This window comes from Diaphorina citri, unplaced genomic scaffold (assembly GCF_000475195.1).
Source record: "Diaphorina citri unplaced genomic scaffold, Diaci psyllid genome assembly version 1.1 scaffold67, whole genome shotgun sequence".
In the NCBI taxonomy this organism is placed as follows: Eukaryota; Metazoa; Arthropoda; class Insecta; order Hemiptera; family Psyllidae; genus Diaphorina; species Diaphorina citri.
This window is the reverse complement of record NW_007377504.1, coordinates 235987-249206: the sequence shown is the minus strand read 5'-3', so window position 1 is coordinate 249206 and position 13220 is coordinate 235987. Positions and strand designations below refer to the sequence as shown.

Sequence of the window (13220 nt, the reverse complement as noted above, 5' to 3'; positions counted from 1 at the left end):
TGCTTTTATGAAAATTTGATACTTTTTGTTGTTTTTTCTTCTCTCAGCAAGTTCTTATACTTTCTGGTGACATTTTTATGGGGCGACTGTAAGTATAGGATCCTAATAAATGATATTTGACAGTGTGGGATCACTGTGTAGGCTGATTTCAAAGTTCAAAGTTTTATAACTAATATGGACCTACTACATTAAATTGTTTCAAGGGGTAGTCTGATACGTATATCGTGTAAGTAGATACTTACAAAAGGCAAAAGACACTAACTTGTGTTTAGACTGCAAGAGTAAAGGGACTTTTCAGTCCTAATAATGCTGGCAGTATAAACAAGTTTGCTATATTCTATTCTATTCTATTCTGTACAAAGCAATGTTGCTACTAACTTCTGTATGAAGTTATCTTGTTCAAGTTCAAATAAAAGACAAGTCTCATTATTATGTTGTTACCAATGATGGAAATAATAATAATGCCAACACACCTAATCCTCTTAAAAGCTCTGCCTGAGCACTCAATCAAGATTTTGGCGTCCCCTCCTCTTTCTTGTTTTGCCCTCCGTAAAACTATGTGTAGGAGAAAGCGAAAATAATAGGGAACATATCTTTCCATTAGGAAAACTATTGAGTTTTTCATTTCGGTCATACTCGGAGTCTCCTGTAGAATACAACATTAGAATTGGTGTAGGATGAGAGTTCATGCAGTTGTCCACATAGCTACTTTGGTGTTTGAGATTCCTGTTGATTTTATTCTTCCACAAGGCACGTTTCCTGTATATGAAATACATAAGGATACAGATAACTCCTGAGGATAGAAGGAGTAACATGAAGGACAAGACATAAAGCATCGTATTGCTTTCACAATGGACGGAATTCTCAGGCACAGCTTTCACTTCTAGTCCTTTGATGTCAGGTGGAGAGGAACATTTCAAGTTATTCAATACTATTGTCAAGGAGTGATTATTTTTAATTATTCGATCTACTCTTTGTGCTTCTGTTGTTGTTCCTGGTGATATCGAGGTGTTTGAAGTCATTTCGTAAGCTACTGTAGTAGTTTCCATGGTGGATTTTACTTGCAGCTGCACAAGTATCCATAACCAGAGTAAATTACAATCGCAATGCAATGGATTATCACTCAGGTCAAGAAATGAAATTCGTTCAAGTGGAAAGTGCGAGGCTTCCAAGTGACTTAAAGAATTTCCTTTTAGTGAAACAGATTTCAAGTTGGTATTGCCTTGAAATAGTTTGCTAGGGAGTTGTTTCAAATTCATATTCTCGTTTATAATAACAGTTTCCAGTTGTATATTGTCAACAAATGCACGTTGGTCAATCGAGTCCAGATTAGGGATTAAATTAATTTTCACTAATTTCAAACTGAACAGACTTTTGAAAGCAACGCTGTCAATGTTGCTGAAGTTATTTCCACTCAAGTCTAGTCTATCACACTTAAGTGTACCCAGAGGAGTGAGAGAGAAAGCTAAAGGTATTGAGAGGGAGAGAAGGAGTGGAGGGAGGGAGAGAGAAAGAGCTAAAGGTATTGAAGAGGGAGAGTAGAGAGAGAGAGAGAGAGAGAGAGAGAGAGAGAGAGACAGAGAAAGAGAAACATGGGAGTATTGTTGAGGTAAGGTTAATAACCTTATTGTCTTGCTGTGATACCAATAACTACAACCTTGCTAGACTAGTGGGCCTAGTAATCAAGAGGCCTGGCTTCGATTCCCGCTGGGGGCATTTTTCAAGGCCTCGCCCATCCCAAGCTTCTGACGTTTGATGTAACCCCCTTCGGCCGCGACACTGACGAAATGTCAAGTAATGTTGTTTAAACTTCGCGCTTTGTGCAAGAGAAAAAGAAAAAACTTTGGATTATGTTGCAACGTTCACATCACAGCATACACAATATAAAGAATACGAGAGAAAAGGAAGAAGAATAAAGAGAGAGGAATTCTTTATGAAATATAATAAAATAATATCTGATATGACGTACACGTCTATAATTCTATATAGGTAGGTACAGATCTGAGAACTTGCGAAGTTTTACCCCCTCTTCAGTTCTCAAGATCTCTATTCAGACAGAAATAACGACACAGAAATCCAAGGAATAAGTTGGTACCTGCCTAATGTCCTACTGTGTAATTTTGAATGGTAAGTTCCTACTTCTTTGACTTTTGAATCCTAGCACTTTGACTTTTGAATCCTAGCACTTGAAATTTAGTAAAAAAGATTTTGCACTTTACTTTGTTAGAGTGTGAAAAGCTAAAAAGAATACTTCCCCTTTATTTCAAGTCAGAAATAATGAAGCACTAAAGATGCCACAGGAAAGTAATTTAAAATGAACATATGTTTGGAAACTGTCCAGCTTTCAAACATTGTCAACAAATGCACGTTGGTCAATCGAGTCCAGATTAGGAATTAAATTAATTTTCACTAATTTCAAACTGAACAGACTTTTGAAAGCAACGCTGTCAATGTTGCTGAAGTTATTTCCACTCAAGTCTAAATTGACTAAAGCACTAAGTTTACTCAACTGTTTTGTGGGTATTGCTGACAAGTTATTGTTGGATAGATCCAGTGAATGAAGAGTCCTTAAAGTAACAAATGAGGATTCGTTGATAAAAGAAATAATATTGGAACTAAGAGCCAAGGTGTGCAGATTTGTCAACGTGAATGGAAAAGAGTTATCCAGAACAGTTTCAATCAGGTTCTCATTGAGATATAAATAATGCAAGGATTGGTGAGGTAAGTTACTGAGAACATTATTTGGAACATCCAGAATTTGGTTGTTATCCAACTTAAGAATCCTCAAACTTTTCAGAGAGGAGAAAATTTCAGAATCTTCAAAGTAGGTTATGTTATTAAAAGATAGGATGAGGAGCTCTAAATGTAAAGTATCACGGAATGCAGTCTTGTTTATAACACTAATCTTATTGTAACTTAAATCTAACGTTTTTAATTCCTTAAGTCCTTTGAACGTATCTTTGCTGAGTGCGGAAATCTCATTGTAACTAATGTTCAAGTTAAGAAGTTTGTTTTGGTATTCAAAGTTATGGGAGCCCAATACATTGATCTTATTGACAGACAGATCTAACGAACGCAGTTCTATGTAAAAACTCAAAGTATAATGGACATTAGATATACGATTCTCTCTTAGAATGATTGTTTGTACTTCTGGATTAAGCTGGATAGGTACAACTTCTAATCCTGCGTCTGTACAAGATGCCTCCAACTTTTGATCAAAGCATTGACATCTGGAGGGACATATTGCTTTGTTGAGCTTCGTCAGAGCCAATATCAGAAATATGCATGTCAGAAAATAATTCATGACTGACCTTTCTCTTGACGTAATACTAAGGTATTTAGATTTACATAAGAAATAATTATATTAGATCGCTTTGACTATCATCAAATCAAATGATTCACTTCAGTTTTACGGAGGAGGTAAATCTTGTAATTGCAAACACAGCACAGCATGATTCCAACATATTGCTCGATGCTTCGAAGGCTTTACAGGAAATGACATGGTTGAGATATGCATTGGACGAGATAATCAATCATTGTTCAGAATCTGCAACAAAAGAGCAAACAACAAATCTATTAGGGCAAACCTCATGTCGGGAAAAATATTAAATAAAGATGCTATGAGGAAAAGATTAAGCTACGACCAGTGGCAATTCAGTATTAGTTTTCACATTGTCTGACAAATGAAAACTAAAGTAAACTCTACACTTGCGGAATACAATGTGTGTATATGAAACTCTAATTAAACCTGAAAGTTTCAGCAAACGCTTCCATTACAAATGTACAAAAATAATTCCCTACTCGAATTAGAAAAAAAAACAGCAATCTAATGTGCAGAGTAGGTACATTGGGACCGTTGTGTTGGGACAAGTTGACATATTTTTTGATATAAGGTCTTTTTTAATTAAAGTATTGTCTTTAAGTTGTTAGGTATTATTGTTATTATTTTCATGTACCTACCTATGTATTAGGTAGTATAGGTACACACCTACCTTAAAACTTAACAAAACCAAGAAAACTTGAAGAAGAAGAAGAAGAAGAAGAAGAAGAAGAAGAAGAAGAAGAAGAAGAAGAAAAAAAAGAAGAAGAAGAAAAATTAAATGTAATCTTTGAAGAAGGCTCACAAAAAAACCTAATCCAAAGGATGGAATACACGAGAAGAGCTAAATAGGAATATGCAAACTAAATGATTAAATTTATTCTATTGGACCGAAAGTTTGCAGTTCAATCCCCATAGCATTATGCTGGGGAGCCTCTTCAAATGCATTGGACACAAATTTCAAGAGATGGAATACGTACTTTGATTGTCATTTTTTCATTTTAAGACTTACCCAACGGAAAGTAGGCATTTCTTTTGGATCTTGGATCGACAAATAAATTTTCATTGAAAAGAAAACGTGGTTTGTAGTCGCAAAATTTCTACCTAGATATTTTATAGAATGCCTTGTCATTCCCAACAATATTACCTACACTTTTCATACTGAAGAAGGTCGTTAACAGTGGGACCAGTAATTTTGAAAATTAAACCAGTCAAAAGTTTCGAGTTTAAAGAGAAAGAGGAGAGGGATGAATTGGGATATACGTTCTATTGTTTTTCGCTCATTGTTGTTACCAAGCTTTGAATGTTTGTTCTTTTTATTTAGCTGCTCTACATTTTGTAATTCTTGTGTACTAATCAATTTATCGTGATTGTAAAGTTCAGTTCAAAGTTGGAAACCTCACTCACTGTAAATAGTTGGGAAGTGGGAATACAGAAAGATTGTTGATTCATTTCATCACAGATTCACAGTGAATTCGTTAGCACCCACATAAGGTTACCAATTTCAATGTTTGCAAATAATCCCCATAGCATTATGCTTGGGAGCCTCTTCAATTGCATTGGACACAAATTTCAAGAGATGAAATACGTACTTTGATTGATATTATTTTTTTCATTTTAAGACTTACCCAACGGAAAGTAGGCATTTCTTTTGGATCTTGGATCGACAATAAATGTTCATTGAAAAGAAAACGTGGTTTGTAGTCGCAAAATTTCTACCTAGATATTTTATAGAATGCCTTGTCATTCCCAACAATATTACCTCAATCCCCATAGCATTATGCTGGGGAGCCTCTTCAATTTGCATTGGACACAAATTTCAAGAGATGAAATACGTACTTTGATTGTTATTTTTTTCATTTTAAGACTTACCCAACGGAAAGTAGGCATTTCTTTTGGATAGTTTGTAGTCGCAAAATTTCTTCCTAGATATTTTATAGAATGCCTTGTCATTCCCAACAATATTACCTACACTTTTCATACTGAAGAAGGTCGTTAACAGAACAGTGGGAGCAGTAATTTTGAAAATTAAACCAGTCAAAAGTTTCGAGTTTAAAGAGAAAGAGGAGAGGGATGAATTGGGATATACGTTCTATTGTTTTTCACTCATTGTTGTTACCAAGCTTTGAATGTTTGTTCTTTTTATTTAGCTGCTCTACATTTTGCAATTCCTGTGTACTAATCAATTTATCGTGATTGTAAAGTTCAGTTCAAAGTTCGAAACCTCACTCACTGTAAACTGTAAATAGTTGGAAAGTGGGATTACAGAAAGATTGTTGATTCATTTCATCACAGATTCACAGTGAATTCGTTAGCACCCACATAAGGTTACCAATTTCAATGTTTGCAAATATTATCTGCTATTCCTTTTCAAGATTTTCAAGAGAAAAGAAAAAGGAGGAAGAGGGCAATGAATAATTTCGAAGAGGAGAATAAAGGAGAACGTTTGTTTTAATTTACTACGGTATGAAACGATGTAGTTGGTATACAAAGAATGGATGGAATGCCTAGAAGAAAGACAGAATGATGAGACTAATTAAATAGAAGTGACAGAAGGAAAATATTGAGGACAAGGAGAAGAGAGAGAGAGGGAAAACGAGAAACTAGAGAGGAGAGAGAAAAGAAACGGAAACAGAAAGAATGAAACGTAAGAATAGAAAGGTAAATAAATCATTAGACGAAAAAAAAAGCGGAAAAAACTGAAATGTGTAATTAAATGGCAAAAAAATGCAAAAAGAAAGGAAAAAATGCTGAACGTGGGAAAACTGAGGTACCTTAGTCTACGTCCTTCTTTGCACACTTTAGAAAGGTACCTAGTGTGTACCTACATACATACCAACTCAACTTGTTAATTGGGGTGACTAAAATAGGCAGTTATCCACAAGTCACTTGCCTACCACTGTTAATTACGTGGGTATGTGGTAGATATGTAATTTAACTTATCACTTATCCTTGGTATTGAATTTATTAACACCTACTACATTTCTCGTATTTTAATATTATCAAGGTAGGTACCTACCTACTTGAACTGTTGTATAGACATTAGACGTGCCAATTTCCTTTCAGTTTTTTCTCCCTTTTCAGTCTTTTCAAACTGAGAGACGAGAGAAAGAGGAGAGAAGGGAGAGAGCAGAGAGAAGAAAAAAACCGAGTGAAAATCCCGTGCAATATTCCAGACATTTTTTATTTCCCCTCGTAATTTATTTATCCTGATCAAAGGTCTTCAGCCCCCAACACCCACTTAAAGTTACTTTTCCCACTTGTAGTCCTTTATTTTTTCATTACTTTTTTCAGTCGTTTTTTCATCTTTTTTTTATCCACTATTATTTTCGCTTTCTCCTACACATAGTTTTACGGAGGGCAAAACAAGAAAGAGGAGGGGACGCCAAAATCTTGAGAAAAAGAAGAAAAAGAATTTTTCTGAATTTTAAATACCTACTCTTGTGCAATAGGTTCTTTTTAAACACTGATGATGCCCGAAAGGGTGAAACTAGTCTGTAAGTTAAGCTATGTTACAATAAAATAAACCTATCAACCAAAACCAGCGAAGAGTAAAAGTTATTTTGATATTTAGATACTTAATATGGAACTTACCTACCTATCAAGTACTGAGGAAGTTGACTTTTTGATTACCCTGTCTTTGAGACTTTCCTGTTGTTATGTATCCCAAACATTTTTTACAGATATACGATCGATTATAGTTATCTACCTAGTTCTTGAGTGAGAAGAATTTATCAGCACAAGATGTACATGTACACACTAGGGCACCTGGAAGGAACTGGCAAGAATTGTCGTCCATATAGGAAAGGCTAGCAAAAGAATAAGACCTTGGGCAGATGGTTCACATTTCCTTCTAAAGCTGTGTCCACAACTCCATACATAGTCCACCTCGGCAATCGACGTCGTCTGAAACCGTACACTGCCTGGACATGGATTCACCTCTTCGGTCGACCATCGATCGACGGTCGACTATGTGTGGACATAGCTTAAAAGGAACACCCTTTTCTCAATTCCCATCGAGTCGGCTGTGTGCAATTTCAAACGGTACAGACCTTTTTTTTACTTCTTCAGTAAAGCTGAAACAGAAGCCTAGTCGTGCGAACACATAGAAGTCGAAACATGCATGTGAATATCTGTAGATCGTATATATTGGAATATCTTTTGACTTGTGCTCCTATGTACACACACTCACAGTCTGATCAGTAAATAGTGCAATAACTTTGTTTGTTTGTTTGTTTGTTTTTAATATAATGAGACTTACCCTCTTTTAATGTTAGGTATAGGATAGAACAGAAAATAGGGACAAAATGGGGGGGGAATCGTAGGGTCTCACTTGTTCCTTGAGCTATGTAGTCCCCTCAACATACCTACAATAATTCTATACGAGTGTCCATTTTACAGACCCTGTGGTTAGCAGGAGAAGGAAATAGGTATCATAATATCGCCTTGAGACCCCTCGAAAGATATTTTAGTTCCAATAGAGACTCAAAATCACTTGAAATTTTATACTTTCGAAATCGAAACAGTCATAAACCTTTGAAACACCCTATCCTCTTCTTCTATTTGATTCTTGAGAAGAGAAACATACACACATACCATACTTGTTTTACTTGATAATTCCACTCGCGTTCTTGTTTATTGTATCAGCCTAAATCGATGAGCTCCTTCATTTATTATTTTTATACGGGGGAAAAAATAAAAAAAACCTTTGGAAATGTTTCACCTTTTGAATTTATTCATTCGCTTGAGAAGTAAAATATAGAGAACCATCAGGATCAGGAGTGAAGTAATGCAGAAATAGACATACCCTTAATAAGGCTACAGCCCTTTTCATAGAATTACAGCATACATACACCTGCATAGATAGCTCTAGATATTTTGATGTTTCATTGTAGTCCAGTGTTCTGAAAAGCTGGAGAAAAATTGATGCCCTGGATAAAAAGTAGGGCATTCAACTTTTTTGAGGTGGTTCAACTCAAGGGTTGTAAAGGGACTCCAGGCTTTTTATAAGAAATGGGAAATTGTACTCTTCATGTTACATTTTTCTTCGAAAAAAAGTAGGTAGTAGGTACAACAATAAATAATATCCACGGGCTGATATAGAGGGCTGCTTGCTGGTAGGTAAGTAAGTACATAGTATAGGTATAATATTAAGGTAGTAGGTACTTAAAATTATTTCCATGTAGAAGATACCCGCCTCTTTTCCCTCTCGTCATGCAGTATTTCCAAGATTTGCAGTCTAGCAAGTTTTCATCCTTGGTAAGTTTCGTGATAGGAATGAAATTAGAGCTGTGCAAGCCACCACAAATGCACGTGTCACCACAAGACATTTCAATAGGTGCACTGTGAGGGGCCATAAGTCAAAACTGAGAACAAAGACTTACTGTCTTATTTGAAGTAGTTCTTCTAATGTTGTAGAGAAATAAATGATCAGTACGTCTCCATTGGTCACAAATTATACATTCGAAATTGAAGAAAACATGCCAAAATCGGCAACTTAGCTCGAACTAGACACCCATAACCAACTGCCCACACTTACAGGCATGGGTTAATCTTCAACTATGTATAGAAAGTGCTCAAGTCTAGACCTAGGTATCGCTTAATAACCGTCGTAATTATTCAGATATTCTTGCTTTTAGCTACCACATCACACACTGTGAGGGCAAATGTTAAATAGAGAGCAAATGAGTCGCGGGCAAGGGGGGCTAAATATCTCACTTAAATTATTATGCTCGGGGTTCAAAGGGCTAAATGAAGATCATTACTAACTCGTGCTGTTTTATCTCAGCATTTTAATTCATATACCATTTTCCTCTCTTATTTTGTTATTCAGAAACAAAAACCCCAAAATCTTGGGCCTTTTGGTTCCTCACGAAAGTTTGTGTGGAGTTCATGAGAGGAAAGAAAAAAAGCCTTTAGGAAGACTTATGAGGAGTGTGTGCTAAGAACAATAAATTGCTTTGCATCCTTCAGCCTTTGAGACATGGTGTGGGGTTTGGAAAACCATGGAGAGATCAAGAAGATTATTATGGGCGTGCACCCAGCCCTGGCTAGATTATCCAGGTGCAGAACAAAGGAGGGTGGTGTCTGGAATATTGCACGGGATTTCACTCGGTTTTTTTCTTCTCTCTGCTCTCTCCCTTCTCTCCTCTTTCTCTCGTCTCTCAGTCTGAAAAGACTGAAAAGGGAGAAAAAACTGAAAAGAAATTGGCATGTCTAATGTCTATACAACAGTTCAAGTAGGTACCTACCTTGATAATATTAAAATACGAGAAATGTAGTAGGTGTTAATAAATTCAATACCAAGGATAAGTGATAAGTTAAATGACATATCTACCACATACCCACAACAGAGGTAGGCAAGTGACTTGTGGATAACTGCCTATTTTAGTCACCCCAATTAACAAGTTGAGTTGGTATGTATGTAGGTACACACTAGGTACTTTTCTAAAGTGTGCAAAGAAGGGCGTAGACTAAGGTATTGTAGATAATCCCTATATTTTTATGCTACCAGATTTTTAGGGGAAACAAAGGGAAAAAGCTAATCCTCGAAAATATTACATGAGAGGAAAGAAAAAAAGCCTTTAGGAAGACTTATGAGGAGTGTGTGCTAAGAACAATAAATTGCTTTGCATCCTTCAGCCTTTGAGACATGGTGTGGGGTTTGGAAAACCATGGAGAGATCAAGAAGATTATTATGGGCGTGCACCCAGCCCTGGCTAGATTATCCAGGTGCAGAACAATGGAGGGTGCAAGGTTCGCTAACAAAAGAAAAGACTAGAATATGGGTACCTTGTTTTTGTTATTTCTGCGAGCGTGGGACTTAAAAGTCCCTCTACTATCGCAGACACATTATAAGACCTTATAATGTGTCTTTTATTGTATGGGTGTTATTTGCATGCAGACCAGGTGAAAGTTCGCTAACAAAAGAAAAGACTAGAATATGGGTTTCTTGTTTTTGTTATTTCTGCGAGCGTGGGACTTAAAAGTCCCTCTACTATCGCAGTTGAAAAACGGTCTTATAATGTGTCTTTTATTGTATGGGTATTATTTGCATACAGACCAGGTACGTACTTGTAACGTGTATTTTCGTTTTTGGTGGCTACTTATACAGTTTTGGGTTTGGACCCAACTAAATCCATCCGGTCAGACCCCTGAAAAGACTGTCAGATTTGTTTTCCAAATTTTTAATTCAATCATTGCTTTGAGAAAAAGCCAATACGAGTGGATAAAAGGAAAGACAACTGGGAGGGAGGAAATGCACTCTATTTAGTATGAATTTGAAATGAATAAGTTTGTACTTGATTGTCTCAGGTGACCCGTATGTGGGGATTCCGCATTCGGGATTACCCAGGATTCCCAGGAATGAATTTCCCTTTTGAATTCAAATCTCAAAACATGGATAGCTGCCATTCCAAATCTCCAATCAGTACATTTTGGACGATGAAGAGACGAGCTAGCAGGGAAGGAGAGTTTCAAGGAGGTATTCTCCTCTCCTTTCTGTCTTGGACATAATGAAAAAAGAACAAAATAAATAGGACAAAGAGTTATCAAAGTTTTAGGACACAAAGCGAAAATAAAATCTGGTGTCCCCGGGTCCCCCTGGCTTCTTTGACAGATGGTTTGTTGCTGACGTAGGAATCCTATGATCGCCGTGTATTTATTTCCAAGTATGCAATGTGCCTCGCACGAAGTATTGAAAAACGTGCCAATGCAATATAGACGGGAAGAACGTGCCAATACAATACCCTTAAGTGGTTGGAAATAGGGGGAAACAGTTTTAAAATAATTTATGTGATAGGTGTTCTATGAAAGCCAAAACAAGAGTTACCCTAGTTCACTCCTCTTTCAAGATTGGAGCGCTCCTTCGATTTTTAAAAGATACCATAAAATTAGTTTCAGCGGAGAGAAAAAAATGGGAACAAACAGTTTTAAAATAATTTATGTGATAGGTGTTCTATGAAAGCCAAAACAAGAGGTAGGTACCTCGTTCACTCCTCTTTCAAGAGTGGAGTGCTCCTTCGATTTTTAAAAGATACCATAAAATTAGTTTCAGCGGAGAGAAAAAAATGGGAACGGAACAAAGTGCTCTTTAAAGTTTTGACTTTTTAAAAAGTTTTTCACTGTTCTGTGGGAGAGGTATGTGTGTTTTTTATGGCAATTTTGTGTTGCATATAAAAAGCCACTTCAGGAATGTATAATATGTTTTCTTTTCGACAAACTTCTCCCGACTTGTGTATTCTTTCTCAAGTTCTTCCTTTTCCTCTCTCTTTATTCTTCTTCCTTTTCTCTCGTATTCTTTATATTGTGTATGCTGTGATGTGAACGTTGCAACATAATCCAAAGTTTTTTCTTTTTTATTCTTCTTCCTTTTCTCTCGTATTCTTTATATTGTGTATGCTGTGATGTGAACGTTGCAACATAATCCAAAGTTTTTTCTTTTTCTCTTGCACAAAGCGCGAAGTTTAAACAACATTACTTGACATTTCGTCAGTGTCGCGGCCGAAGGGGGTTACATCAAACGTCAGAAGCTTGGGATGGGCGAGGCCTTGAAAAATGCCCCCAGCGGGAATCGAAGCCAGGCCTCTTGATTACTAGGCCCACTAGTCTAGCAAGGTTGTAGTTATTGGTATCACAGCAAGACAATAAGGTTATTAACCTTACCTCAACAATACTCCCATGTTTCTCTTTCTCTGTCTCTCTCTCTCTCTCTCTCTCTCTCTCTCTCTCTCTAACGTTCACTTTTCAGGGATTCCTTCAATTCGGTGCATATGCATGGATAATTGAATAAATGAATGCATCAATAATTGGTTGAGCTCTCCTAACCTCCACTGAAAAACTAGTTACGGATTGTTATGTGGATACATCCAATCTATTTTTTTTAAGTTTATGTATTAATTTCAAAAGAAGCCATATTATGACCATCTTAATATTACTACAATCTTACTCTCATGTCTGCGATTAGTCCTAGTACCTAAAACTTACTTGGGATCTGAGCAGTTTCAAAAAGGCAAAGGAATAACCATTATCATATCCATAAACACTGGTCTGTAACCCATGACGCCTTTTAGGGTTAGTTTTCCTTAAAAAGTTCTGCAAAAAGGAAGGGGGGTTTTTTCCGCTTTCAAGAGCGCCTAACACCCTTCATTACTGTTGTTCGTCCTTGTAACTTCTTTAACGTTTTTCTTCCTCCTTATTCCTCAAGTAATACAATGTTGAAGTCCTAACATTGGACCTCATTCCCGAAGATTCACCTTCCATCTTGGGCGGGAACCTCATAAAAAGTAGAGAACTTAGTAAAAGTGAGGAGTCGAACTGATATAAATGGCGTTCTTTCATTATAAAAGATTCGCATTTAATAAAATTCTCTTGATCCTTCAACACTATAAACGGGTATGTGTTAATTTGGTGTAACGTTCGTGTTCTTGGTTTGGAAACGATGAAAGGAATAAAGAAGGGCTTGAAGATTCCTTTTAGGATTTAAGCTGGACTGGAATCCTTTGTTTTTTTACCATACGATTTTTTTTTTTTTTTCTTCATTTATTTAGTTGGCTCCCTCGGTACGACTTTAAAGATGCGGGTCGTACAAAAGGAATATCTGTAAAGTCTCAAATCTATCCATTACTTTCGAGGGAGGAGGAGAGAGAGAGTAAGAAAGAAGAGGAGGGAGAGAGAAGAAGAGAGGGAAAAGACAAGAAGAAAAACAAGTGGCAACAAAAAAGTAAAGAGGGTTCCATATAGCGTTGTCTTGTCCAAAGGTATTACAGAGACAATAGTGTGAATTCAATGGGTCTCCTCACTCTCTCTCTTTCGATTTTCCATATAACTCTTCCTCTCTTCCTCACCTCCCTCCCTCTCTCTTCTTCGATTTCCATAACTTCTCTCTCTCATCTTCTCTCTC

At 36.6% G+C, this 13220-nt stretch overlaps 1 protein-coding gene across 1 annotated transcript; it reads right to left on the bottom strand.

Annotated features, from left to right (window-relative positions):
- Window positions 1-503: 503 nt before the first annotated feature.
- LOC103519820 (leucine-rich repeat neuronal protein 3-like) lies at window positions 504-3544 on the bottom strand. Its single transcript, XM_008484910.3, has 2 exons — window positions 2349-3544; window positions 504-1290 (listed from the first exon to the last, which is right to left on the bottom strand). Exons 1-2 carry the CDS (start codon window positions 3302-3304, stop codon window positions 504-506), a joined length of 1743 nt encoding a protein of 580 aa, XP_008483132.2. The 5' UTR covers window positions 3305-3544.
- Window positions 3545-13220: the final 9676 nt, after the last annotated feature.

Excerpts from the sequence above, each read along its gene's own strand:
- LOC103519820 (XM_008484910.3), bottom strand. The coding sequence starts at position 3,304 with ATGAATTATTTTCTGACATGCATATTTCTGATATTGGCTCTGACGAAG. Across the intron at positions 1,291-2,348 it reads CGTGCATTTGTTGACAATGT|ACAACTGGAAACTGTTATTA; the intron begins TTGAAAGCTGGA and ends TGTTGACAATAT.